The sequence below is a fragment of the Anser cygnoides genome, chromosome Z (genome assembly GCF_040182565.1).
Source record: "Anser cygnoides isolate HZ-2024a breed goose chromosome Z, Taihu_goose_T2T_genome, whole genome shotgun sequence".
Lineage (NCBI taxonomy): Eukaryota > Metazoa > Chordata > Aves > Anseriformes > Anatidae > Anser > Anser cygnoides.
In genome coordinates this window covers 28,132,303-28,159,333 of record NC_089912.1, presented here as the reverse complement: position 1 = coordinate 28,159,333, position 27,031 = coordinate 28,132,303, and the positions used below count along the sequence as shown (strand labels likewise).

At 38.6% G+C, this 27,031-nt stretch overlaps 1 protein-coding gene across 1 annotated transcript in view; it reads right to left on the bottom strand.

The window, feature by feature from the left end:
* Positions 1–174: 174 nt before the first annotated feature.
* MAN2A1 (mannosidase alpha class 2A member 1) overlaps positions 175–27,031 on the bottom strand; it is a 138,334-nt gene continuing 111,477 nt past the window's right edge. The window contains exons 20-22 of the mRNA XM_066987870.1: positions 13,769–13,963; positions 5,117–5,227; positions 175–3,129 (exon numbers count right to left, since the gene is read on the bottom strand). Coding sequence (XP_066843971.1) covers positions 2,977–3,129; positions 5,117–5,227; positions 13,769–13,963 — 459 coding nt within the window. The 3' untranslated portion in view covers positions 175–2,976. The remainder of the gene's footprint in view (positions 3,130–5,116; positions 5,228–13,768; positions 13,964–27,031) is intronic.

The following is a 27,031-nucleotide window of genomic DNA, read 5'->3' as shown; positions in this document are numbered from 1 at the left end:
TCTCTGAATTTAACATCTACCTGTGAAGTAGACAGCACCTTTCATAACCAGTGCATCTTACTACAGATAATGCTCAAATGTTACTGATACTGAACCTACCTACAGAAGTTATGATTGCTTTTATTTTGTTTTTGAACTGGTTATGGAAGAGGAAATAATGACACTGAACACATCTCACAATACCATTATCTTTTATTAGATTTTATTTTACATATCCCCATAAGATAGAAAATCTTCCAAGAGAAAATATCAAAAGCCTTCAATTTAAATCAGTTGTTTCAGACAATATGAGCAAGTAAAAACAAAGATATTTAAGAGGAATATAAAAAATAAAAATAAAAAAAAAAACAGTACAGGTGTAACTAGTATGGAAAGCAATTACAAGGTTTTAAGCCATTTTTTTTATACAGCGTTGTCTTTAAAACCATACTGGTTGAAAGTAAGGATGCTTGGTTCTCTTAACCAGTAGTTTTAAAATCAGCAGATAAAAAATAGAAAGAAATATATATATATATATATATAAAACCAAATTAGATGGTGAATATGTCGAAAAACAAGAACTTCACTGAAATATCCAATATAATAAAAAAAACTTTAAAAACATCAATAGCCACATTCTGAACCAATTAAAATAAAATTTATTTTCAGTCTTTGGAGTTTTGACACAGTTAAGGATTTCTAGAAATAATCCCAAATTGAAGGCTGTTCTGTTGCTACAGAAAACAAATGCAAAATAAAGGAACATAGACTAAATCTGCTGGTTAAGAAAGATTCAGGCATCATGATTGTACAGTTGACGATAAAAGAAAAAGGTACAATGCTATATGAATTACATTTTTGGAAGCAATTCCAACAGGCAAAATACTTTATTGCATCAAAATTTTACGTTTCTGCTTAACAAAACTTGAAATTGTATTTTGAAAGAGCTCTTGCACGGAACACACAAAGTCTCTGAAGCACTTTAATGCTGAAGATGCAATAAAATAAATGTTATGAGAGCCTTCTGCTGGCAAGTTTACCAAGCTTTGAGTTCCAACAACAACAACAAAAAGTATTTTCAATTACTATAGCTAAGAAAACTTACAGTACATGTTTATTGCATGAAAACATCCATTTAGTGGATCCATCTGATTCTTCCATTTGTGGTTAGTAGTTCTTACATTTTTATATAACTTGCACCAGATTCTGCTAAGTATTCCATTAACTACAAAACATACAGTAGATTGAATCAAATAGGGAAATCTACGCAATCCTGACAGAAATCCAACCCGTGACAATGCATGAAATTAAAATTTCACTTTCATTTTCTTTTAAGATAGCCTGTAGCTACAAGATACAATTTGATATATCGTGGAACAATAACGATGAAATGAAATACAGTAGGTAATATTAGAGTTAGAAAATAGCACACCTTTTTATCAGTTACAATGACTTTCCATGCAATATTATTGAAGATAAGCAATGATATTTGGAAAGCATAAACAACAGATGGAAGTAAGAGGTGTGAAGATAAATGAAGACTAGTAAATGGAATCATACTCAAGTGCATGTTTATATGTATTAACTGTAAACAGTAGCTCTAATTAGGGAATTTTTTCACACTTGAATGGCTTCAGCACTAAATACGAATTATTTAATATGTGAAAACAAAGCAAAAAGTAAGACTCCATTCTTCAGTCATATGAACATGTGAACACTGGCAATGTAACTGAGGTTGCAAGTTTGAAAAATTAATATAGGCACATGATTCTGAATGCACAGGTCACACAGTCTGTGTGACAGGCAAGCACATGTTTTGATGGGTTTGAAAACTATGTCTTGCTTACTATCAACTCTCTGCATCAAGTTGCAATTTCCTTGAAAGCAACTGAATTTAGATTTTACAGTAATTTTTTTTCATGTTATGACATCATTTTAATACATTCAAATAGTCAAAATGTTCAGAATAAGATAGTACAAACTTGGTGCAGGAGGACATAGATCAGAGTGCGGCCAGCATTGTCAAATAGGAGATACACAGCTTAAGTATTATATAAACTACCTTTCCCCAAAAAACATTAACATAGACACCAAAATTGTAACAAGACATATCAAAAAATAAGGCACATTTATCTTGATATGGTAATCTTGAAATAGAAAACTCATTTCAGAGAACATCAATATCTAAATGAGTTTTATAAAAAATCTTGTATTCATGACAAGTATAGACATTTCTCATCATGTATGATAATGGAGTAATTGCACATATCCCAGTGTGTCAAGTAACAAAATGGGAGTTTTATTAAACATTTCCATTGCAAAATTATTTTGTAGGTTCATGTTTTCCTATTTACATAATTCAGGTGAATGGTAGAAGTATTAAAATCTACCATCACTTGTCACAAGTACTGCAGGCTTTCATTTTACCACAATTAAAGATCCCCTTTTTGTTGAATGAGTTGAAATTAATTGTGGAATAAATTGAGATTATTGTTATTTATATAAATGATTGCAAGTTTTTGGACATTAGCTACTACACAAGAACATTTTATTCCATTTGTTTCCAGGCTGTATCAGGGCTTTCTACTCAGAATTATTTGTACATAAATTTATCAATAATCAGCAAAGAAGGCTGTTTAAAATCCAATCCCTTTCTTAGGAAAATTAAAACACCAGAAACATCATTAGCTAGCATTTAACCTGAGATTTAATCTGTTGAGAGGTTAACATCCTTAGAAATTTCTTCACTTGTTGCATTAACTTACACTGATGTTGGTATTTTATGAAAAAAAAAAAAAAAAAGGTTGCTTGCAACATGGCTTTTCACTGTGTTGATCAAAAAAATTAGAGAACGCATGTTTTTCTCACAGTATCCAGAAGCTGGAATAACAGTACCCAGAAGCTGGAATAACAATAATGTGCTTCTTATTGCACGTGAAACTCTGAGGAGACATACTTGCAGATTCCTCTTCTCTATCTGAGTATTAAAACCAGATTTCATCTTAGTCGAACCCGGAATGTATTTATCTCCATAGAACTCATATTTATTTCACTTATATTTCTGGCATCTGGAGGTGAATGCATCAAAGATAAAGATGCAGGTGTAAGACTTTCCACACTGAATTTGTTAAAGAGTTTATGCACCTTTACCTGGAGGAAAAAAAAAAGAAAAAAGAAAAAGAAAATTAGGTATGTACCTTAAAATTGACTACAATTTAATCTCTAACATCCTGGTTAGATACATTTCAAAGTTATCAGCATAACAATTCTTGCACCAAAACCACCAAACATTTCTAAGAACAATGCTTAAGATACTGTACACTAGATTAAAACTTTTTAGGTAGTGTTTGCTTCCACATTTCAAATCAAGTAAGCTAAATCAATATATTAAAAATTGATCAGAAATATTTAAAGTTCTCTTTGTTTCTATAAAAAAAAAACAGCTATTCTTCTGCTTTCAGAAAATCCTAAATCTATTTAAAGGTTTGAGGATGTATTGGGTTTATGTGGAAAGGTTTTGGTAGTGGGGGGATGCAGGGGTGGCCTCTGTGAGCAGAGCCCAGCAGCTGCCCCATGTCAGACCGGAGCCAGCCCCAGCTGCTCCAGAAGAGACCTGCTGCTGGCCAGAGCTGAGCCAGGGAGTGATGCCGGTTGGGCCTCCGAGATAGCAGTTAAGGAAGGGGGAAAAAAAAGAACAAAAAACTGCTACACCACAGCAGCTGGGAGAGAGGAGTGAGAAAATAGGAGAGCAACAGCCCTGAAGCCCCCCAGGTGAGTGCAGCAGGAGGGCAGGAGGTGCTCCAGGCATGCAGCAGCAGTTCCCCTGTGGCCTGTGCAGGGAGAGGCCCCTGGTGCAGCAGGCTGTCCCCCTGCAGCCCATGGGTCCCACATGGGGCAGATCTCCACGCTGCAGCCCCCCCGTGGAGGAGCCCCCGGTGGAGCAGGTGGATGTGGCCTGGAGGAGGCTGTGGCCCATGGAGAGCCCCCGCAGGAGCAGGCCCCGGGCCGGAGCTGCAGCCCCTGGACAGGAGCCCACGCAGGAGCAGGCGGTCTGGGGGGAGCTGCCGCCCACCCAGGGGGGACCCGAGCAGTTTGCTCCTGGGGGATGGATGGACCCCGTGGTATGGAGCCATGTGGGAGCAGTTCTTGAAGAGCTGCTGCCTGCGGGCAGACGGCATCCCGTGGGAGGGACCCCACATGGAGCAGGGGCAGAGAGTGACCGTGAAGGAGCGGCGGAGATGAAGCGGCAGGGACTGACCACAGCCCCCATTTCCCGTTCCTCTGTGCCACTTGGGGGGAGGACATAGAAGAAGGTGGATGGGGGGAAGGTCTTTTTAGTTTTTTAGTTTTTTCTTAGTTTCTCACTTTTTTACCTTGTTAGTAATAGGTAATAAATTATGTTAGTCTCTCTATGCCGAGTCTATTTTGCCCATGATGATGAATGCTGAGTGTTCTCCCTGTCCTTATCTCAACCCTTGAGCCCTTTCCATCATACTTTCTCCCCCTTTCCCTTTCAGGAGGGGGAGTGAGAGAGCCATTGTGGTGGAGCTCAGCTGTCTAGCTGAGTAAAACCACCACAGATGACAAAAATTACTGTCTGTAACACAACAATAGTTTTATGATTTACATTTCATAATTTTACATACCACACCAATTCAATAGCAATTGCAAACCACTCAGATATTTGTAATGGTGTAGGTCATGTAAGGGAGCATTGGAAGACAAAGGACATGCTGTAATAAACAGTTTTCAAAGTAGCAATCACACAATTTGCGGATGTTAACTAACACTATTCAAAAGAATACACTACAGAATATGTAATTTGACTATTTCTTTGGTAAAGTTGTTTATACTACACTATTCAAAAACTATTTGAGAGATTTTATTATAGGAAAATTACATTTATGGGAAGTCAGTAAGGCTAAAGCTGATGTAGAATTTTACTTGCAGATGCTTACATGGTCATTTCCACACACCAGCAGATGCCCATCTTTATCAAACTGAAAACAACCTTCAATTTTGCTATTATCCTGAAACTCTTGAGAAATTACTACCTTTACTTGAGTAATAATTTGACTTAAATAGCAGTGTTCCTGGTATACTTGCAAGGTAAACTACCCATAAAATGTCAGTATACCTTTCCCTGAGTAGTGGAACAGAGTAGACCCATGTCTCTGTTTGAAAATCTACAATCAAATCCTTTTCTGTGAAGAATCAGAGCAGCTTCATCTGATGGCTCAGTATCTACCTGCAAATACACAAAATAACAGTTACTCAGAAAGTAGTAGAGCCAGCAAGACATTTTAGGACCTCAAAAGATTATTATTACCTTAAAGTTATGGAACCACATATGCCTTAAATAATGTTCAGCTCAGACTGAACAGACATGCTTCTTTTAATGTTTATAAGACTAAATATAAAAATAATTAAATAGCAAAGTGATATTAGATATACAAATTACTAAAGAATATGAACTTAAGTAGTGAAGAGTTCAGAGATCAATAAATTCACATGTACAAGCAGACTCAGAATTTAAGAGTAGCTTTCATAGCTGTATTAATTGGCTTCCCAGATAAATTACATGGCAAAACTAAAACAAACTTATGGTAATTACAATAGCTAGCTTCAAATTTAATTGTGACTATGTCGTATCAACTTTTCATTTTGCAAATCTGCTCCCTGAAATCTCACTCATCTTAGGATGTGTGTGAAACCACACACTAGTAAAAATATTAAATCATTATAGATAAGACATATAGTGCTCTTGAGCCTCAGTAGACAACAGAGTAATCCACAATCTCAACTTTCTAGTTTGAACCAAACAATTAAAATCACTTAGGACAAATGGTCACAAGAATAAACGCCTCAAGTCAGAATCTTGTTTAGACATGTACTTCAGAAAACAAAGTCATATTCCTAGAGCATAGGAAGATTCCCATGGTTGGGAAACTTCAATTGCTACAGATTTTTTCCTTTTCTTTTACACTATGATGTAAAAAAATATGAAAATGTACAGTAAGAGTAACAGAAATTTTTCTTCACACTACAGATGAATATGCATGCAAGCTATCTTCATAGCACACACATGAATGGCCCATAATGAGATGTCCTACATACTGTCACAACCTGTTTGCATTCAACATTTGCATTCGCATTCAACATTTGTTTTCTCTAATGTATTTTATTTTATTTCATTGTATTCTTTTTTTACATTCTTCAGCTCTTCATCTTATTAAATATTCAATAAGGTCATAAGGTCATCAAAAGATCTCCAATTATACCAGCTCTTCAAATTATTTTTTTCTTTTTTTACATTAATTTATTTCCATTTTATTCGAATTTTGTACTGATGCTTTCTCCCAATAATCTCTGTCATGAGTTAATTCATTTCTGGTACTTCAATGAGTACCTACTGCTTTGGAGAAACCTATGCCAGTAAGCACTGTGCTTGAGGTAATCCCAAGCACAAATACAGGCTTGGCAGAGAATGTAATGAAAGCACCCCTGATAAGAAGGACCTAGGGGTGTTGATTGATGACAAGCTCAACATGAGCCGTCAATGTGCGCTTGCAGCCCAGAAAGCCAACCATATCCTACCTGCGCTGAATCAAAACAGCGTGGCCAGCAGCACGAGGGAGGTAATTCTCCCTGTCTACTCTGCTCTCACGAGACCCCACCTGAAGTACTGTGTTCAGCTCCAGGGCCCCCAGCAAAAGAAGGACATGAAGTATTAGAACGAGTACAGACGAGGGCCACAAAGATGATGATCAAGAGGCTGGAGCACCTCTCCCTATGAAGACAGGCTGAGGGAGTTGGGGTTCAGCCTTGGGTAAGAGAAGGATCCAGGGGGCTCCTTACAGCAGCCTTCGAGTACCTGAAGAGGTTCTACAGGAAAGCTGAGATGGGACTCTTTGTCAGAGAGTGTAGTGAAAGGACAAGGAGTTAATGGTTTTAAACTAAAAAAGAATGGATTTAGATTAGATATTAGGAAGACGTTCTTTACTTTGAGGGTAGTGAGGAACTGGAGAAGGCAAGGCTCTGGGGAGACCTTATAGCGGCCTTCCACTACCTAAAGGGAGCCTACAGGAAAGCTGGGGAGGGACTCTGTCAGTGAGTGTGGTGATAGGACAAAGGCTAATGGCTTTAAACTAAAAGAGGGTAGATTTAGATTAGATATTAGGAAGAAATCCTTCACTGTAAGGGTAGTGAGGCACTGGAATGAGTTGCCCAGAGAAGCTGAGGATGCCCCATCCCTGGAAGTGCTCAAGGGCAGGTTGGATGGGGCTTTGAGCAACCTGGTTTAGTGGGAAGTGTCCCTGCCCATGGGAGGGGTTTGGAACTGGATGGTCTTGAAGGTCCCTTCCAATCCAAACCATTCTATGACTCTATGATTTTTTGATTTTTAACTCTTGGAGATGTAACAAACAAAAGATATCATTAAATTAAGGCTTCAGTTCCAAACCAAGTTTCTCCTAACAAAGTGCATCTTGGAACAGCTTGAACCAGCTTCTTTGAACCACAGTATGTCACTGCTTCACGGTACAACAAATTCACATTAGTAAATACTCATTCAGATGATAAAAAATGGAAAACTGATAAACTTAAGTGTTTTCTAAGGAAGTTTTCCATTTAAAATAGCAAAAATTTACTCAGCATTTCTTGGACTTGAAATGAGATGTTTTGCAGTAAAACATTTGCATAGTTTACAAAGCCTGAACAAATCGCAGTTTGATAAGATTTTCATGAACAGCACAGCTTATAACCACCTAAAATCCTGTTCTTAATTAACATATGGTATCTACAGTCAGACAATTTAAATAGGTTTAATATGTGTAATATCCTTGGTGGTTGAAAAAGTTCTTATATTGTTTATTGGAACTTTCTAAATTAAGTTAATAATGATGCCAAAAAAATTATTTTCAGTCTCCAACTCTAATTCCTGACTCTGTTTTTCACTGTCACTGATGTGGCAAAAAGTTTGCACTTAAAAGTAGACATTTTTATGCACACAAAGTATTATTGTCTGCCTAAACATCAGATTAGAGAAATATTAAAGTTCATACTGCAAAAGCTTGACTTCCTATGGGGTAAATTGATGTTAAAAATGACAAGAGAGTAATGGATATCAACACTTTCTCTATATCCCGTAGAATTACCTTTTTGTCATCTGCATAACAAATGCATTTCAACTGATGGCATGAATATTTCATCTCTTAAGTTTTTAAAATTAAATATTATCTTAATTAAGATTCAAAATGTTTACAACAGAAAGGTAATAAACAATTAATGACACCTTCAGCAAGTGAGTTCTGCCAAGTATAAACAGCTATGATATAGCAGACAACCTTTTAGACTTCCCAGGACTTTAACACGCAGACAGCATCCAAGTTTAAAAAAAAAAAAAAGAAAAGAAACAACACACCTAAGCTGTGCTAATCTATGGCTTAAGACTGAGCAAGCTGCCACAGTCTCCATATCTACTATAACTTATCTCTTCTTCTATCATCTCTAGGTAAATTATATTAGGTCTATGAATGCCTAAGGGAATGTCTGAGCAAGGACGAACCCAATTTATGTCACATACACCTTCTAAACATGACTATACCATCTGTATGAAAACCCGTAACAAATTTCTCAAATTTTAGCAAACAGGAATATCTTTAGTCTTGTGAAACTTCACATTGTTATACGACAAAAATTCCCTAACTACCATACTATCAAATCTCTGACTGCCTTTCTTGGAAGAGCTGTCAAAGCTTGATTTGATTTTGATCTCTGAGAAGTAAAATGCTGTCCTCATATCATGCTGCTAGAAGGAAAAAAAATTAAAAATCCTAGGCATCCTTATAAACAGTATCCCAAGGCAATGCTGCTAAAATTTGGATGAGAGAGAAAAAAACATTTAAAACATTTTTTATCTGATTACTGTAAGCTAACAGACATGCATCACAAAGTGCAAACAACGTGACAAAAATATGCACTTATATTCAGTATAAAGGGACAAATGCAATCCGTTTCTAAATCTTGAGGTCTTGTCTACTTACGGTAGGCAAAATCTTTGTCAAACAAATGATAAGGCATTGGACTCTTCCATGACAGGATCATGTATCTTAAAACAATAGCATTTTTTTTCCCTCTGAGAGGAGCAGAAAACTAGAAATTCCCTTTTTCTCATTTATGCTTTAATGCATTTTCATGCATTCTGACTCCTACCTTAAATCCTAGGATTACTTTTTTTGGTACCCCTTATGTGAAATTGTAATATCACTTCTTGAAAATCAGTTTCAAGTGGGCAGTCTCATGTGGGGGAGTGGAGGGGCAGGTACTGATCTCTGCTCTGGTGAGCAATGACAGGACCTCAGGAAATGACACAAAACTCCAATAGGGGATGTTCAGGTTAGTGAAAGGCTCTTCACCATGAGGATGGTCGGGCACTGGAATAGGCTCCAAAAGGAAATGGTCACAGCACCAGGCATGTCAGTGTTCAAGAAGTGTTTAGACAATACTCTTAGACACACGGCCTGATTTCTGGGTGGTCCTGTGTGGAGGCAAGAGTTGGACTCGATGACCCTTGTGGATCCCTTCCAACTCGGGATATTCTGTGATTCTATGAACAAATGGTTACAGGGATGGTGCCACAGCCATTTGGCTACTTAGATCATGTGTCTTGCTTTGAGAAACCTCATCTACTGGGAGGTGATGGGGAGCTCTGTCTGAGGAGGGAAAGAGCATCTTTAGTTACAGACTTGCCAATCTGGTGAAAAAAAAAAAAAATTAAACGAAAGCTGCTGGGGAAGGGGAACGTTGATGTCAGCATTAGCAACGGCTGCCCAGGGATAGGAAAAGGAACAGGGAGAACACCTGAAGAGCAACACAAAAGAATGCCAGCCATGTAAGTCAGTTTCATCAGGGACCCAGCTTAAATGCCTCTGAGCAAATGCCTGTAGCATGGGAAATAAGCAGGGGGAACTGGAATGTTTAGCCCAGTCTCAGGGCTGTGATATCATAGACTTCAGTGAGGCATGGCGGGATGGCTCACACAACTGGAGCACGGAGATGAATAGCTTCAGACTCTACAGGAGAGATAGGCCAGAAAGAAGAGGAGGTGGGGTAGCCCTCTACATTAAGGAAGGTTTGCACTGTATGGAGCTTAGTTATGGTGATGAAAAGGCTGAGTGTCTCTGGGTGAGAGTCAGGGGAAAAGCCAACATGGAAGATACTGTGGTAGGAGTATACTACAGACCAGGGGGAAGAAGCATAAGAAACATTCTATAAGCATATAGGAGAAGTATTGCAATCGCTAGCAGTCATTCTCATGAGAGACTTCAACTTTCCTGACATCTACTGGAAATAAAATATGGCAGAGAAGAAGCAAACAGGGAGATTCCTAGAATGTGTGGAGGATTACTTCCTGACACAGGTAGAGAGGGAACAAACTAGGGAAAGTGCCCCACTTGAACTGCTGTTTGTCCATAGCGAAGGCCTTGTGGGTGATGGTTGGAGGCCATCTTGGACACAGAGATGATGAGATGATAGAGTTCTCAGCCCTTGATCACTGATGTTCTGCAGGGACCTCAGTTCAAAGGATCAATGCCCACACAGAGTTTACCTTGGCTACTAAACTGAAAGACAATAAAAAAAAATGTTTTTATAAACACATAAACAAAAAAAAAGAAGGGTATTTTAAGGAAAATCTCCATCCTTTATTCAACGTGGGGGGAAACAGTGATGAGCTGAGGAAAGAGCTGAGGTACTTAATGCCTTTTTTGCCTGTTTCTATTAGTAAGTCTACTTCTTCTCAGGGTACCCAGCTCACTGTGCTGGAAGTCAGAAACAGGGAGCTGAAAATGAAACCCTTGTGAGCCTAGGGGAAATGGCTAGCAAACTACTACACCATTTGGATACCCACAAATGTATGGGGCCAGAGGGGATCCACCCAAGGGTACTGAAGGAGCTGGCAGAAGTGTTTGCCAAGTCACTTTCAAAAATTTACCATCAGTCCCGGCTAACCAAGAAGGTCCCAGATGACTGGAGATTGTCAAATGTCACATCCTTCTACAGAATCACAGCCTTCTCCTATAGAAATGGACTACTCATGGCTTGGAAAGATGAACTGTCTGGTTGGTAAAAAACTGTCTGGGCTCAAAGGGTCATTGTGAATGCAGTCAAATCCAGTTAGCATCCAGTCACAAGTGATGTTCCCCAGGACTCAGTACTGGGGCCAGTTCTCTTTAATATTTTATCAACAATCTTGGTGAGGGGATCAAGTGCACCTTCAGTAAGCTTGCCAAAGACACCAAGCTGGGTGGGAATGTCGATAGGCTTCAGGGCAAGAAGACTTTGCAGAAGGATCTGGATAGGCTGCACCGTGGGGCCAAGGCCCATTACATGACATTCAAAAAAGCTAAACGCGGTGCCGCAACTGGGTCGTAACAACCCCATGCAGCAGTACAGGCTCAGGCAAGAGCATCTGGAAAGTTGCCCAGCAGAAAAGGACCTGGGGGTGCTGGCTGACAGCCAGCTGAACACGAGACAGCAGTGTGTCAAGGTGGCCAAGAAAGCCAATGGCATCCTGGCCTACATCACAAATTGTGTGGCCAGTGGGACTAGGGAAGGGTTTGTCCCCCTGTACATAGTGCTGCTGAGACTGCACCTCAAGTACTGTGTTCAGTTTTGGGCCCCTCACTACAAGAAGGACATCGACGTGCTGGAGGGTGTGTAGAGAAGACCTACAAAGTTGGTGAAGGGACTAGAGACGAAGAGTTATGAAGCGAGGGAGACTGTTTAGTCTTGAGGAGACTGAGGGGAGACCTCACTGCTCTCTCTATAACTACCTGACAGGAGGTTGAAGCGGGGAGGGTGTCAGTCTCTTTTCTCAGCTGAAAAGTGATGGAACGTGAGGCAACGGCCTCAACTTGTGCCAGGGGAGGTTTACATTTGATGTCAGGAAGAATTTCTTTATGGAGAGCGTGGTTAAGTACTGGAACAGGCTGCCCAGGGTGGTGGTGGAGTCACGATCCCTGGAGGTATTCAAGAGACATGTGGGTGTGGCACTTAGGAACATGGTTTAGAAGTGGACTTCTAGAGTGATGTGATCGTTGGACTTGATGACCTTGAAGTCTTTTCCAACCTAAATGATTCTCTGATTCTATGATTCAACAGCTAAAGCAATACATAAATAATCTAAATTTCTGGAAAAAATCGCACTGCATCAATTAGCCAGAATTATGGCATTTGTCATTCAAATTCTTGGAAGATGGGGAAAGGAAGCAGAAAGCGAGGAGAAAACTGAAAAGGTCCTTTTGGCATGCAAGACATTCTCTGCATAGCATAGTACCATTTCCACTGTGGGGAAGAACTGTTCCGTACCTATAATGATAGTGCCTCTGTCTTATGAACACTAATAATTTTCACTTTGAAGTGCACAGCATAATGCTGCGAACTCAGGAGCTGTCAGTGAAGTAACCATTGAACTACACTGTGGTGGACAGGCAAGAAATCATAGCCTCTGAAAACCTTCTGCTGACTGGGATAATATGCCTGGAATAGCACAGATAAAGTAGTAAAATTCATCTATGAGTAATATTGAACAAAATGGTTGATGCAGAACCAGTCTTCCATTTCATGGGTTTCATGACAAAATTATACAAACATGGGGAAGAAATTTAGGCCCCAAAGTGGAAAAGTTGTCATGTTCATGAAGGTCTGTCCCAGACCTGATGTGCTGAAGAAAAAAGGCAGCGCTGAACTGGCTGAGGAAAATGACAAGATTTTTACAGCAAAGTGTGGAACATACACTTCACATAAAGATTTAATTCAGTATGAAGCTTCTTTGTAACTCTTCAAAGGCGTAAGACCCACAGAATCAAGAGTTAGTTCACTTTGAAATTCAAAATAACAGTCATAGATGAAGGAGTTCATATGACATTGAACTACTAACAAGGTGTGAGAAGTGAACTGATTGTTTAAGTTCTAAAATAAGGAATGAAAGTGAAAATGATGAACTGTGTAACTGATATATTTACAGTAATTAATGGAAAGTTGTGCAAATATTCTGAATATGATTTGAGGTTCTTATTGATGAGCAGTTTTACCTCAGCCACCATAGAGGTTCCAAGGGAGAAGGGACAACTGTAGCCTGTAAGTATCTAAGTATGGCAGAATGAAAAAGGGATTTCATCTATGGTAACATCACTGGTGAGCAATACTGAAATACAGCATGAAGTTTAGATACCCACATTTTAAAAAGTGTTGAAAAGCTGAAAAGAATTTTTTACAAGGACTGGTGGAAGTAGGAGGGACAAAGCATTCTTCCGCTGTAGCTTATCAAAACAGAAAAATTATATATGATGTTTACAATTGTGTAAGTTCTTTTGCAGAGAAAAACAAAAACAACAACAGCAAAAAGATATGGAACAGGTTTGGGTTTGGTTTTTAGACATACCAGAGAACAGTTTCACAGGAACCATAGACTGTAAGCTGACGTTAGCATAATTAAAATAGGTCTTGTACCGAAGCTTAAAAATACTGTAAGAACGTATTCCAGTGGGTGCTATAATGTGGTTGGCTTTTGTTAAGCCTACCAAATGGAATCAGAGGATTTTAAACAACATGCTTTATTAAAAGCAAAAACGATTGTACCCAGAACAAAGTTTACTGACCTTAACAAAAACTAGTAATTATTATACAATTTATCAAATAAGAAATTTACAAATTACTTTCCTAGAATAAAGTACTTGACTGGACTATATTAAAAAGTTTGCTTGTTAAAATATCCTTTTGACCTTACCTTTGATTGGACTGTCCTCAGATTAACTATATGAATGTCACAAGGCATAGATGACATGAGTGGAGAAAAAGTATTAAGCATCTCTGGGACACCTGAATCTGCATATGTTGTCATTGCAATTACAGGATGATTTAAGAAAGAAGAAGTCATATGGCTAAGAAGCGAGGGAAAACTGACTGATGCCTTCTCTTCATTCTGCAAAACACAAGAGAAAATACTTTCAAGATCAAGTTACTATACCAACATGTCTAAAATTCTAAATAATTTCCTTTATATATGAATCCACTAATTTAATATAAAATTTTAATTTATAGATTATATGTTTAATTACTTTTGGAAACTTCTGATCACCCACAAATTCTCTTTTCTGATATTAGGAAACCCTCCTGATTTACAAATATTGTACATCTTTCAAAATGATAATTTAGGTATCTCCTTTTACACTATTGTGCAGCCTTCCAAGTTAGCTCTTGCGTAAACAATGCAGTTTAGAGAAACAAGCAAGTTACTACTCTAGCAAGTTGCTCTATACTATTCAGTATTTACCTGAATACTGACAGCAAGCTAGTCTTCTGCAGGCTTCTTTTATTACGTTATTTTTCTACCCTGTGTTTCTTATTTTTTCCTCCTTTTTCAGATTCATCTAACCTGTATCCTACCTCCCTCTTTCTTTTTAGAGCTAACTTCTGAAAACTGCACTTCCCCCCCCCCCCCCCCCTTTTTTTTTGTTTTGTGGGGGGTATGGGTGTGGAGAGTTCCAACTAGCATCTTTGTCTTGGTGGCAGTAAAAAAGAATTCATTCAGCAGCTTTATTTCAGCATCACACCAGCAGGAACTGAAAGGACTCCTTCCCCAGTTTTTACAAGGTTGTACTTGCAGTGCTTCTTACACGGCTGCAGAAACTGTGTCACAAGCCCTGAAATGATTAAGTCCTCATGTTCAGAGCAGTAATTCAAAGCTTCACAGAAGCCAGAAAGGAAAACAAAGAAACTTTACAAGGCACTTTCAGTTTTAGAATGTTAGGGAAGACAAGCAAGAAATGTGAAAAATTACTTTTGCACTTATTTTTCTTCACATACTTCAGATAAATCCCTACTTATTTGTGGTTAAACAGGTGATATTTAGTGAAAACTTTGCAGAAAGTTTACTGAAAATACAGCATCCTAAACTTTGCGATCTTAAATTTGCATTTTATGGTAGGTTGAAAACATGGAAATAATAAATGGGAGATACTTAAAGCAAAGGGGGGAAGCATTTGTCAGTTTGTAATGAACAACCATAACAGTAATTCCTGTTTTGAGGTGTGCACGCATATTTATTTATACCTTTGCACAAGCATTAAATACATTTGACAGTGTAGCAATTTAACATATGCCAGAGCTGAATTGATGTAACTGGGTAATCTCTGCTTTGTTCTTGGTTCTTTTCTCAGTAATGACTAATGGTGTTAGCCTCTTAGGCAGCTACTAAGCATTGAGGCTAATATTGTTATAGATTTATCATGATCCCAAATTCCATTCCAAAAATGGCAATAGCTAATAGTTGTAGAGGATTGCTCCCCCATGTGCATCATTGCACACATTTATCTACATTGACTTCATCTGCCATTTTACTGCATGCTTAATCAGTTTGAAGTCCTTCTGCAATTCTACAGTTAGCCTTGATTTTTTTTTATTACCTTAAATAGTTCAGCATCTCTGGCAAACTTTCTTGTCATTGTTCTCCTCTTTCCCAATTAGAATATGAGCAAGCTTGCTTTAAATACAGCTAAAGCTGTCTTAGTTCAAATGACTGCATGCATTCCCTAACCACAGGGGAACATGCATATACATGTTTTTTTAAAGAAGAGTTCACTGTTTGACCCCAAAAGCAACATTGACTGTTTACTCTGTTGCCATATATGTGGTAAAGTAGGTCATATTATTCTATCATCCGTTTTCTTATTATTCATTTTTTTTTTCTGTAAAAGAAGCTGATTACTTGCATCTGAATCAGTCAAATAATATATTCATCCTACTATCCAAAGCTCTTGCAGCTGGTTCCTAATTCCAGGTGCATTACCTGAGAAACAGCAGAAGAGAAAATGACCATCCAGCAACCACCATGACTTGAGATTAGTTCCTTATGTGCACTTTTGAACTGTGGGCATACATACTCCAAAGCATTTGAGACCAGAGATCCTGCTAGAATTCAGATTTATCCATTTCCTTCCCTGCTTTTGACCACTGCCTAACATACGCTACAAACATGTCAAAGTAAGAGTTGCATGCCCCGTATGCATCAATGGTCTCCTTAACTCCAGATTTTTCAGCTATAAGGGACTCAAAAGTTGGAAGGAGGAAGAATGGTGAGCCTTCACAAAAACAACTTTTTTTTTCTCTCCTTTTACATGTTTTACCGACATGCAAATTCTTATCATAAGACATCCCACACACTTACTTGGAGAAGGGCCACAACTGGAAGTACAGTGCTTGGCAAAAACAAACAGAACTCATTTAGATGCCCTAAATTTCAGAAGCAGATATTCCTCAGAAAATGCCACCAAGGTCATTTGAGATGAACAGAAGTAAGATCTTTCTGAAAGCTTCTGCTCCATGTATAGAAAAATATATGTTAACACAACCATGACATCCACGAGTCAAGATCTTTCACAAATCCCAGAGATCAGAAGCACAGGGAAAAAAAAAAAAAAAAAAAAAAAAACAGGAGACAAATCTGTGTATCATGTGGCTGACATGAAAGTAAGAAAATGCTCAAGGTAAAAATATCAGATGAGTTCTCAGCCACGGCTAGGAGAAGTCGACCCTCTTGAGGGACAAGAGGCCTTGCAAAAGGATCTAGATACATTGGAGCATTGGACAGTTACCAATGACATTAATTTCAACACAGGAAAATGTCAGCTACTGCACCTGGGATATAGTAATGCTGGACACAAGTACTAGGAGACAAATGGCTGGAGAGCAGCTCAGCAGAAAGGGGCCTGGGGGTGCTGGTGACAGCAGGCTCAGCATGGCCAGCATCGTGCCCTGGCAGCCAAGAGGGCAAACCGCATTGTGGGGTGCGTTAAACACAGCATCACCAGCCAGTCAAAAGTGGTGATGCTCCCACTGTATTTAGCATTGGTACAGCCTCACCTTGAATATTGTGTGCAGTTCTGGGCTCCACAATGTAAAAAGGATCTCAAGGTACTTGAAAGTGTCTAGAGGGCAGCAGCAAAGCTGGTAAAAGGGCTGGAAGTCATGTCCTAGGAGGAGAAGCTAAGGATACTTGGATTGTCTAGTTTGGAGAAAAAAAAGGCTCAGAAGAGATCTCATGGCGCTGTACGACCTCCTGAGGAGGGGAAGCAGAGAAGGAGGTGCCGGCCTCTTCCCCCGGTAACATAATGACAGGACGCATGGTAATGGCAGAAAGCTGTGCCAGGAGAGGTTCATGCTGGACACGAGGAAAAATGTCTTTACTATGAGGGTGGTCAAACACTGGAACAAACTTCCAAGCAAGGTCACTGATACCCCATGCCTGTCAGTGTTTGAGAGGCATTTGGACAATGCCCTGATTAATATGCTTTATCTTTTGTTTGGCCCTGAAGTGGTCAGCCAGTTGGACTCAATCTCTGTGGGTTTCTTCCAGTTGAACTATTCTAATTCTAAAAGATAGGGCAGGTCAATCTTCTAGGACAGAATCCTTCAAAGCCTTCTCTAAGGCTAACAGAAGTAATGTAAATAAGAAAGGTATTTTTATGATAAAGATGTAGCAATGTAAGTAGCAGTTGAGAAACCAGGAAAGATGGAAGGAAAGGAACCGAAAACCTTCAGGAAGAATGTGTGTGGGAGAGAATCATTAACAGCCAGTGGGTAAAGGGACAAAGTTGTCAGAAAACCCTTAACAAAACCATAAAGAGTGGCTCCTATCTTTCCAGATTCTTCAACTGATGATTGTAGGGAAACATAGTCTTGAAGTACTCTGGCAAATGCTAGAACTAGAGCTGAATCAACTTGGCTGATCTTTGCTCCTGCTCTGTTTAGTTATTTTATCACAGTCATAAACATTCAACTTGAGCATTATCCAAAATTCAAACTTTTAAAAGCTACACTAAAATGGAGATTTTATCACGAATCTTGTATTCCCACATCTGGAATGACAGTCAGCACCAACAGAACAAGTGCAGTCATCTCTTCCCAGGGGACGTCATTCAGTGAATCGATGTCTGTATTAGCAATGGGAATGGAGAGTAAAGCAGGTATCAAAAGCTGCCAGGAGACCAAATAAAGAGAAGGGGTTTTACAAACATTGTCAAGACAATGCTATTATAAAAGTTCCAGAAGGAACACTTCAAAGCCTGTTCCTCTCCTATATGCATCACAATCATAAAAGGATCAGAGTATGCCTTTCTCCTCTTAATCAAGTGATACAAAACTTAATGCTCTGAGGAAAGCCAGAGAAAATAAGGTTTTTCATGTAAACACAACAGATTTGGAAGAACAGTTACTCTGTATCTACATTCACTACCTGGCTAGCTTTCAGCAGTACCCTGCTAATACTATGTAAAAGTCCCACAGTCTCCATCTAATTAAATTACTGCTCTCAAAAGTGGCATTGTTTCCTCAACTTCAATGATTGTGTTTAACACCCGAAGTGTGAATGGAGCTCCACTGGCAGCTTTACAAACATTATGCATTGGCAAGATTCTGACAAATGCCACTGATATAGCTGAGTACTGGCTTAATGAGCTCTAATCAAAGTAAACACTGTCTTTCTAAACTACCTTGTAGCACATGCATATACAGTTATCCAATTAGAAACAGTCTGCTCTGAAATATAGCCCCCCCCAATGACTGAGTAATAATGAATACAAATCCCAAGGACCCTTCTTTGTCATCAGAAATCATGCAAATAATTCTGAATTTTATTTTTAGAGACAAAAAAAAAAAAAAAGAAAAGAAAACCACACACAGAGTCCAATAGAACCTTAGGTTACAGTCAGCAACAAGTTCTAAAAATGGCCTCATCTATAAAGAGTGTCCTTATAGCAGACAAGAGCTATTCTATCAATAAAACGAGGATGGAACATATTAAGAAAAGACTCAAAGGGTTTTCTGTTAAGAGCTTAAACTGAGGAAGTGGGGTCCTTAATTAGAGGGGAAAATCAGTAATTAGACTCTCCAGAAATCTTTTAGTAATTGAATGGAAGAAAGAATGGAAGACACTGTAGAGAATAAAGTAAAGCTGAAACAGTTGATAATTGGGCTTCAGTTGATGCTGACAGAGAAACAATTAACTTCTCAACACAGGCAAGAAATCTTAAATTTTCCATGAAAAAAATAAGGAAAGCAAACAGGTTCAGATGGAATATCAAATCACAAATCTTGACTATTTAGTCCTCCTCTAGACATTTCTCTGTCAAGTACAACTGCCCAAATCTGGAAGGAAACTTGTTTAATACTCCAAAACAACCAGCATCCAAACCATTTCATGAAACATGCTGAAATGTGGATGCTGACTTTGGATCTCAGTACATTCAGACAAAATCTGGAAACAGACGCAGTTCTGGGCCTGCTAAATCAAGGGATGCAGATCAAAAGAGTCTGATATCAAAACATCTGGACTATTCCTGGTAGGAAAGTCTCTTACTCTCATGTTGTGTGTGGAAACTGTTTTTTATCAACTTTCACTTTTACAGATTCAGAAAATCCACTGGCAGAAGAAGAATGCTTCTGGACTGGAAAATCTAATCTGTGAAGTAAAAAGACTCTTCAGAGCATTTCTAGTCCCAAAATAGACACAGACAGTGTTATTAAATCTCTCTCAATCATAATGTAGCAACTGACAGCGACTGATACGGTCAACCTCCAAAGACAAACATGGAAAGAAGAATTTGTTTCTTTCTGTGCAATTCAAAGACTGACAATTTGTCTGTATGTCTGTTGAGATGCAGTTTCTATGCAAGAGACTGGCTGGCTGATACTGTAGTAGCTGGCTTATAAATGTGAAACATAATGGCAGACAACGTTGACTATGTGAATAAGCAGTCTTAAAACATATGACAAAAACGCATAATAGGTAAGGACAGCTGCCTTAACTTTAAAATACACACATTCTCCCCCAAGACCAAACATCTGGAATCCTTAACTCTGTAAAGGGTTCTCTATTTCAGGAGTACTCAAGTATTGTGTTCAGTTTTGGGTCCCTTTCTTGTAAGAAATATCAAGACCCTGGAGCGTGTCCAGAAAAGGGCTACAAAGTTGGTGAAGGGCCTGGAACACAAGTCCTGCGAGGAGCGGCTGAGTGAGCTGGGGTTGTTTAGTCTGGAGAAGAGGAGGCTCGGGGGAGACCTTATTACTCTCTACAGCTACCTGAAAGAAAGGTGGGGGGATCTGGGGGTCAGCTTCTTCTCACAGGTAACTCATGATAGGACTAGAGGTCTCAAGTTGTGCCAGGGGAGGTTAAGGTTGGAAATTAGGAGAAATTTCTTCTCAGAAAGAGTAGTCAGGCATTGGAACAAGTTGCCTAGCGAGGTGGTAGAATCACCATCCCCATGCGTGTTTAAGGAAAGGGTGGACGTGGTACTTAGGGACAAGGTTTAGTGGGTGACATTGGTGGCAGGGGGATGGTTGGACCAGATGATCTTGGAGGGCTTTTCCAACTTTAATGATTCTATGAATCTATGTTTAGAAATTCAGATTTTATTTGGGAATGATATTAGTCAAATTCATGAAACTGATATAAAGCACTAAATTGTTTCAACTTATGTGTAGGCTTTACATGCAAGACCGCCTGGGTGTTACCTCACCAAGTAAAAATCCAATGTACTTTTTAAAAACTCATCTGAAGTTGCACATTGTAATACAAAAAGAATGGTTGTGTCTGACACGTTCTGAGATCACTAAAAAGTCCTCCAGATACGGATGCATAGGTATTCCCTTTTGTTTGATATCTCTGTCTGGAACTAGGTTTTAGTGTGCCTGTAAAAACTGATGCCTTTGAGACAGCAAGAAGGGTGTCCGATAATGGGGTTTAAAACCACAGTGGAACGAATAGCAATTAGACACCAATGCAGACTGAAAGAAAGAATCTTGTATGTTAAAATGCGTTATGTCAATCCTCCTTCTAAAACAGCTGGATTATTCACAATTCTGTATTAACCCTTTGTGAAAAACATATTCAGATCTCCTTCAGTCTACAGTCCAAACATTGATCTCTTTTCAAAAGCAAGAAGTACAATAGAAAAATCTTTTTTTCTTCTGATGCAAATAATTTTTTTTTTTCAGTGACCAAGAGTGCCATGCTTGGCCAATGTAACCGCATGTCAAAGAAAACATTGTCCATCACTTCAGTCAGCTTCCAAACTGGCTAGTGGTTGTAGGGGGATACCAAGATTGTATGGAAAACAAATGAGGCGATAGGAAGATCTTCAAGGATTCAGAACACTTAAGACCTTGAAGCTGTACAAGATTCTTCAGCAGAACAATTTTCAAGTGCTTTGTAAAAGAGCAGAAGCAGGTCTTCTATAATGAATTACACTCTTAGGGAAACCTAGATAAATTGCAACCAGAAATACCAGCCACAAATGCGACTACTGAACAGGCAGGTACCCTGAAATCTTATGAGGCCTATAAACAAAAATACTAGTGCAGATTATTTTCTGCTATAGTAGAGCATTAAAGTATTTCCTGAAATCCTGGGGGACAAAGATCCTGAAAAATGTAAAGACTGGATCTGTCTGAATAGTACACACACATATATATATATATTTGTTAGCAATTTGTTATATATATATATATTTGCTAGCAATTCATCAGTTATGTTACAGTTTTGCATATCAAAGCATAAATTCTTTTGGTGATGTATTTCAAGTCCTTTTTTGAGAATTTTGATGTGGATTTCTTTTTTTTTTTTTTGGATAGCTTAGTTTTTTGACCAGCAAAGGACTGAACTGAGCAGACAAGAATTGATACAATGTCTTTATCTCTCAGAATGTAATATTTTCCATCAATTGAGTTGAAGGCTATTACACTAGGAACATATTTGTGCCACACAAGGTGACAGGGGTCTGTGAAGGCTGATTATAAAGGAAATAAAAATTGAGGCACTGTCCACGAGGCTGTAAGTTGGTTCGTGGTAACTCTAAAATCATCACAAAGTTTCTGTACCAACAAAGCTAGTACTAAGACTGCAAGTGAGGAACCCTGTGACGTCTACAGATAATCAAATTCAATGAACTTTGTACCCACGGAAGTTGCTCTTCCCCAGTCTGATAAAATTAAATTTGGGGGTCTTTAAGACCAGAGTACTCCTCTGATCCCACTGCTGTGGTCCTGTGTTCCCAGTCCAGGCAGGAGCAAGGCATAGCACGTATCCTCAATAGGCACACACATACCACATATGTGACCAGCCACACAAATGAAAAGAGAGCAGAGCACCCACAGCCCCCACAGAGCACTCAGAAACATGAGCAGAACAATCTGATCCTGATTGTACCCCACTGCTGACGAGGTCTGAAGCTCACTAGTCAGACACCATCACTTTCTTGATTGACAAGTACACTGAAGATCTGCTGATGCCTCAATAGTCAACGTGGACTTCAAGTCTGCCGAATATCCAGGCTTGGACCGTAGGCTTCTTAACCATTCACCATATCAGACTTTACCTCCTTGAAGGTGCAAACCCCCTACACATCAGCCTGAAGTTTACCAGCAGTTCATATGCATGCACAGAAATAAGAGACTTTCCAGTAACCATCAGCCAGTTCTGTTGATTCCTCAATCCCATGGCCTCTCTCTTCAATAACTAACAAGTAGACCTCTTATTCTACATTCCTAATCTGACCTGAAACTGTTTAATTACTCTCACAGGCTCAAACTAATTGGTGAGCTAACGAAGAACCAGGATAGACTGTAGTGACCAAGCACAGACCCTTTTATTTCCCTTTTCCCTCTGTGTTCCCACATTTGCTTGCCTTCAATCCTTGTCTCTCCCCTCCTATGTCTTTTCCACTGAATAACCCAACAACAAGTGTCCTGTAATCTTTCAGGCAATAACCTCCCTAGTCTTCATAAAGTGTTTTCTGATGAGTCATCTTGTCAGGTTTCACACTAGTAACAATTGTCCTCATTTGACAGTCTCAGGTGTAGCCAATTCAGGGTGTTCCTTTCCTCCCTGGTTAGGTTCCTTGGGTTGTTCCATTTACTGCTGCTCCTTTGGTCACTGTCAGATCCTTGTATTTAATTCAGTTAGTCTTTAGTCAGATGCCATAACATCAGTCACATTCTATAAACTGATCATTTGGAGAAAAAACATGTTTTCTGGAGCAGACAAAGTAACTAGCCACCGGGACCATAACCACACCACCATACTTAGAGGCTGACAAATATGTAAGACATCAGTGCAGCTATATGAAAGGGATCACAAAAGCACATAAGCAGCATGACATCCTTTTTCAAGAACAAAAGAATTTTATACTTTATAGACTCTCACAACCAATTTGATTTCTTCTTTTCTAATTATTCTTACAGTGTTTATATTTTCCAGTAATGATGCAGGAGGAAGGAGGATGGAGTTAAAATCCAAAGAAATAACAAATGCCAGAGATGTGAAAGGACATGGTGCCAGATTTTGTTTCCTACTGACTGTCAAGAGGTTATGCTCCCAGTTGATGACAGAACACAGAGATCAGAATTTTTCTGGGGTTCTGCTTCGATGATGGAGTAGCTCACCAAAGTGATGACGAAGACAGAAGCTACCCCATGATAACTCCTAATTTTTGTTTTCCAGAAAGGCTATATGTGCATTGGAAATTTGCTGCTGATGGGGAAGGTCTTGCTGTTGATAGAAATTGCTTGTTCTGTATGCAAGGAGATTATCTCTCTATAGTTATTTCCTATATAAGAATATAAGGAAAAGAAGCCTGACTCACAGACTTTCTCCTTCCTTTATGAAGGACTTTGTCCTACCACCAGAGCTTGCAGAAGGAATTACTAGGTCTTTCTAGAAGAGGTGATTCAGCAAGATTTAGATTTAAGAGCTCAAATTGCACAAACTCAGAGCAGCTGCTGAAAAGACCTACACTCCCACTTTGGCCAATTATGTGAGCTAGTGGGAAAAACAGCTTTAATACTATGCATACTATGAAGTAGAATATTGTCTTTCTGAACAGTGTAGGCAGAAAGGTACACACAAGTGAAGAGAAATAAAAACACCCAAAGGAAATAATGTAATTCACTGCAGATGTACATACAAAAAATGAGGCACAACTGTAAGTCCAGAAATCAGAAAAAGGTTATCCTCTTTGCTACCTCTTTAACCATGAGCCAGCTACAATGAGTGGCTGCTGCCCTGTTGGAGGATGAAGACTTTCACTCCCTATAGTTCTGGCCAGTATGACAATGACTAGAGCTTGGAGATAAATCCGTCTTTATTTAGAATCCTTCTATAACACCTCTTTATCAAAGTGTCAGGAAAAAATACATATTTGAAACAATTAAGCCGTTAAGTGCCCTGGCATAAAAATGAGGATGGTATTAGCCTGAAAAAATAGTATTTGCACATAAATGTTAACACTGCTGTTGAACAGCAGACACAAACTTCCATTGTAAGAAATAAAATATCATCTACTTCGTAGTGATAATCATCATTTAAGTTTAGTATTTTAAGAAAGGCTGCCAAGAACTAGCACACAGCTGAATATCTCTTCAAACAAAGCAATATATATATACTAATAAAATCAATAACAATAAAAACACCAAACAGCTAAATTTACAAGGCAAGGCTCTACAAGAAGATGCACTGTGTTCTGATATGAAGGGGATGTGCAGAAAATGTTATTTGTTTCTTCCGTGATCACCACAAAAGTCTCAAATTTTGAAGGCCAAGACTTTGTATATATTTGACAAGTTCAAAACAATACTCATTATTAAAATTGATACTGGAGTATCATAGAATGGCTTGGGCTGGAGAGGACCTTAAAAAACCTCTAGTTCCAACGCTCCTGCCATTGACAGGGATGCCACCCACTAGATCAGGTTGCCCAGGGCCCCATCCCACATGACCGTGAACATCTCCAGGGATGTGGAATTATCTACGGTTGTCAAGCATGAGCTTGAAAACACTTCTAAATGGAAGTAGAGTTCCCGCTTTTTTTGAAATATCAAGTCAGTTATATTTGTTATGGTGTGTGGTAATGCATAGCAATGCATAGTAAAGTGTATACTTGGAACTTCAAATATACATATGCGTTATAAATATGCACTCCATGTAAGAGGCAAGTACAACTCAATAATCAGATAAATGGCTATATCATTAAGCATATATTTTCAGAGAAATTGATTATCTGACTGCCACATATTTGTGATTTTATTAACTGCCTGTATCACTGTTTCTCTAAACAGCCTCCCCCACATCATAGCAGCTATTTGAGCTATTGAATCCTGGCTCTTTGCTTGGGACTAGACTATAAATCTGGTTATATAAATCAAGCAAATCAAGGCAAGATATGAAACAAGAATCTGAGGAAGAATACGTGTGCCTGGAATGGCATCTTTTTCTCCAGCTATGTCACTGATGAAATAAAGATATTACTTCTTCCTACAAATTATGTGTCCTTCATTTTCTTATATTAATATAACATACTGAGGTATGGAATTAAAAAAGGTACCAATGCTTATTTTTACTGAAGTTTACAACAAATGTAAAAGAAAGAATCTGTATTTTCAAAAATAAAGATGCATTTAGTTTTTTGACAAACAGGTAGTGATAATTGTGCTCAGTTTCACTTTTGTCTATGTAATAATCCCTTGAATTTAAAAATAAAATGCTTCCAGCTTTTGCTGAATAATCTGAGGAAAAATAAATGAATATTAGGCGAGAAGTCAGACAGATACACAGAGCCACTCAATACTTGCAGGGACAAAACAAACATAAGCAGAATTAGTTACATTTAGTGGGAGAACAAAAAGTATCTAGAAATGTATCAAACATAGTAGTAACATCAACAGAGGTCTGAGAGACAAAGTTGACAATAAATCAGGTGAGTGTAACCTAAAGCAAAGTGGGATCTGCACAGCTCTTGTTATCTATGTACGTAACTTACTTAATGAGCAATACTGCCAGTGAATACACCTTTTGTACTACCCAAATTTGGGGTGGGAGGTTAAGGTGTGTGTTGTGGAATCAGTTATATCAACCTGAAGCTGTTTGCACAGAGCATGAATACTTCCTACTTGTGAGATAAGCTAAAATTCAACAGCCAAAACGCAGGAATTACTACGATTAAAGACTTTATAGAATTTAGGTTACTTGAATGTGACAGTAATTGTTAAGAACTCTGCCTACCCAACTGGACAGGTCAAATTTACACTTCAGCACATTCACCATGGCTTGTCTCTGCCATTAAAATACACTGTTCAGGGTTGGAGGTGGGAAAGGAAAAAAAGATTTTGGAGATGCAAAGGAAAAGAAACTTTTGGCTTATTTTGCCATAACTTAAAGTGATGCACATTTATTTTAGTTAATTGTAAATAAGTGTATATCCTACACTTCATACACACTCCTCCTAAGGAAAAGTTTCCCAAAGAACAGAAAAACTACTCATCAGAACTGTTTTTGACAAGAGACAAAATGAAATATTTTGGAATCCACTTTAGGAAATGCTTGTACAGGCAAACACACCAAGCAATCAAAACTCTCTCCTTCCTTTCACTGTTCCTTAAGTAAGTAAAAAAAAATAGGTCTTGACAACAAAATTAAGGTCAGTGTATGAGTCACACATTGCTGTCCATCACATAAATAACCTGCATACGATTTCTCTGTAATTTTTTCTGACAGGACTATTATTAAGCTATTATAACAACTACCTTCTAAATAGCAATGCACTAAAAATGCATTTGTATATTTTACAAAATAGAGAGAAAGGGAAGTACTATCCCTTCCTTATGTCAACACATCTGAAAGTTGCAAGAATCAGAAAATATTAGAGACGTTTAGATAAATTTCAAGAAACAAAAAGCTAGAACACTCTAGAGGAGAATTCCAGATGTAACACCAGAAAGATATTGTGTATTTCCTTAAAACAAAACAAAAAAACCCAACAAAACCCACATGCTTGAGTTTGGCTCCTGTGGGTAGTGCACATTGCATCAGTTGAAATAATAGCACCGCTCTGACTGATTTTAAAAAGGAAAGGGAAATATATTGTTACCTCGTGGAAATGTCTGATTGGTATTCCAGGCAAGCTGGTAAATACATGCAAAAAACAACGTGCATCTTCCACTA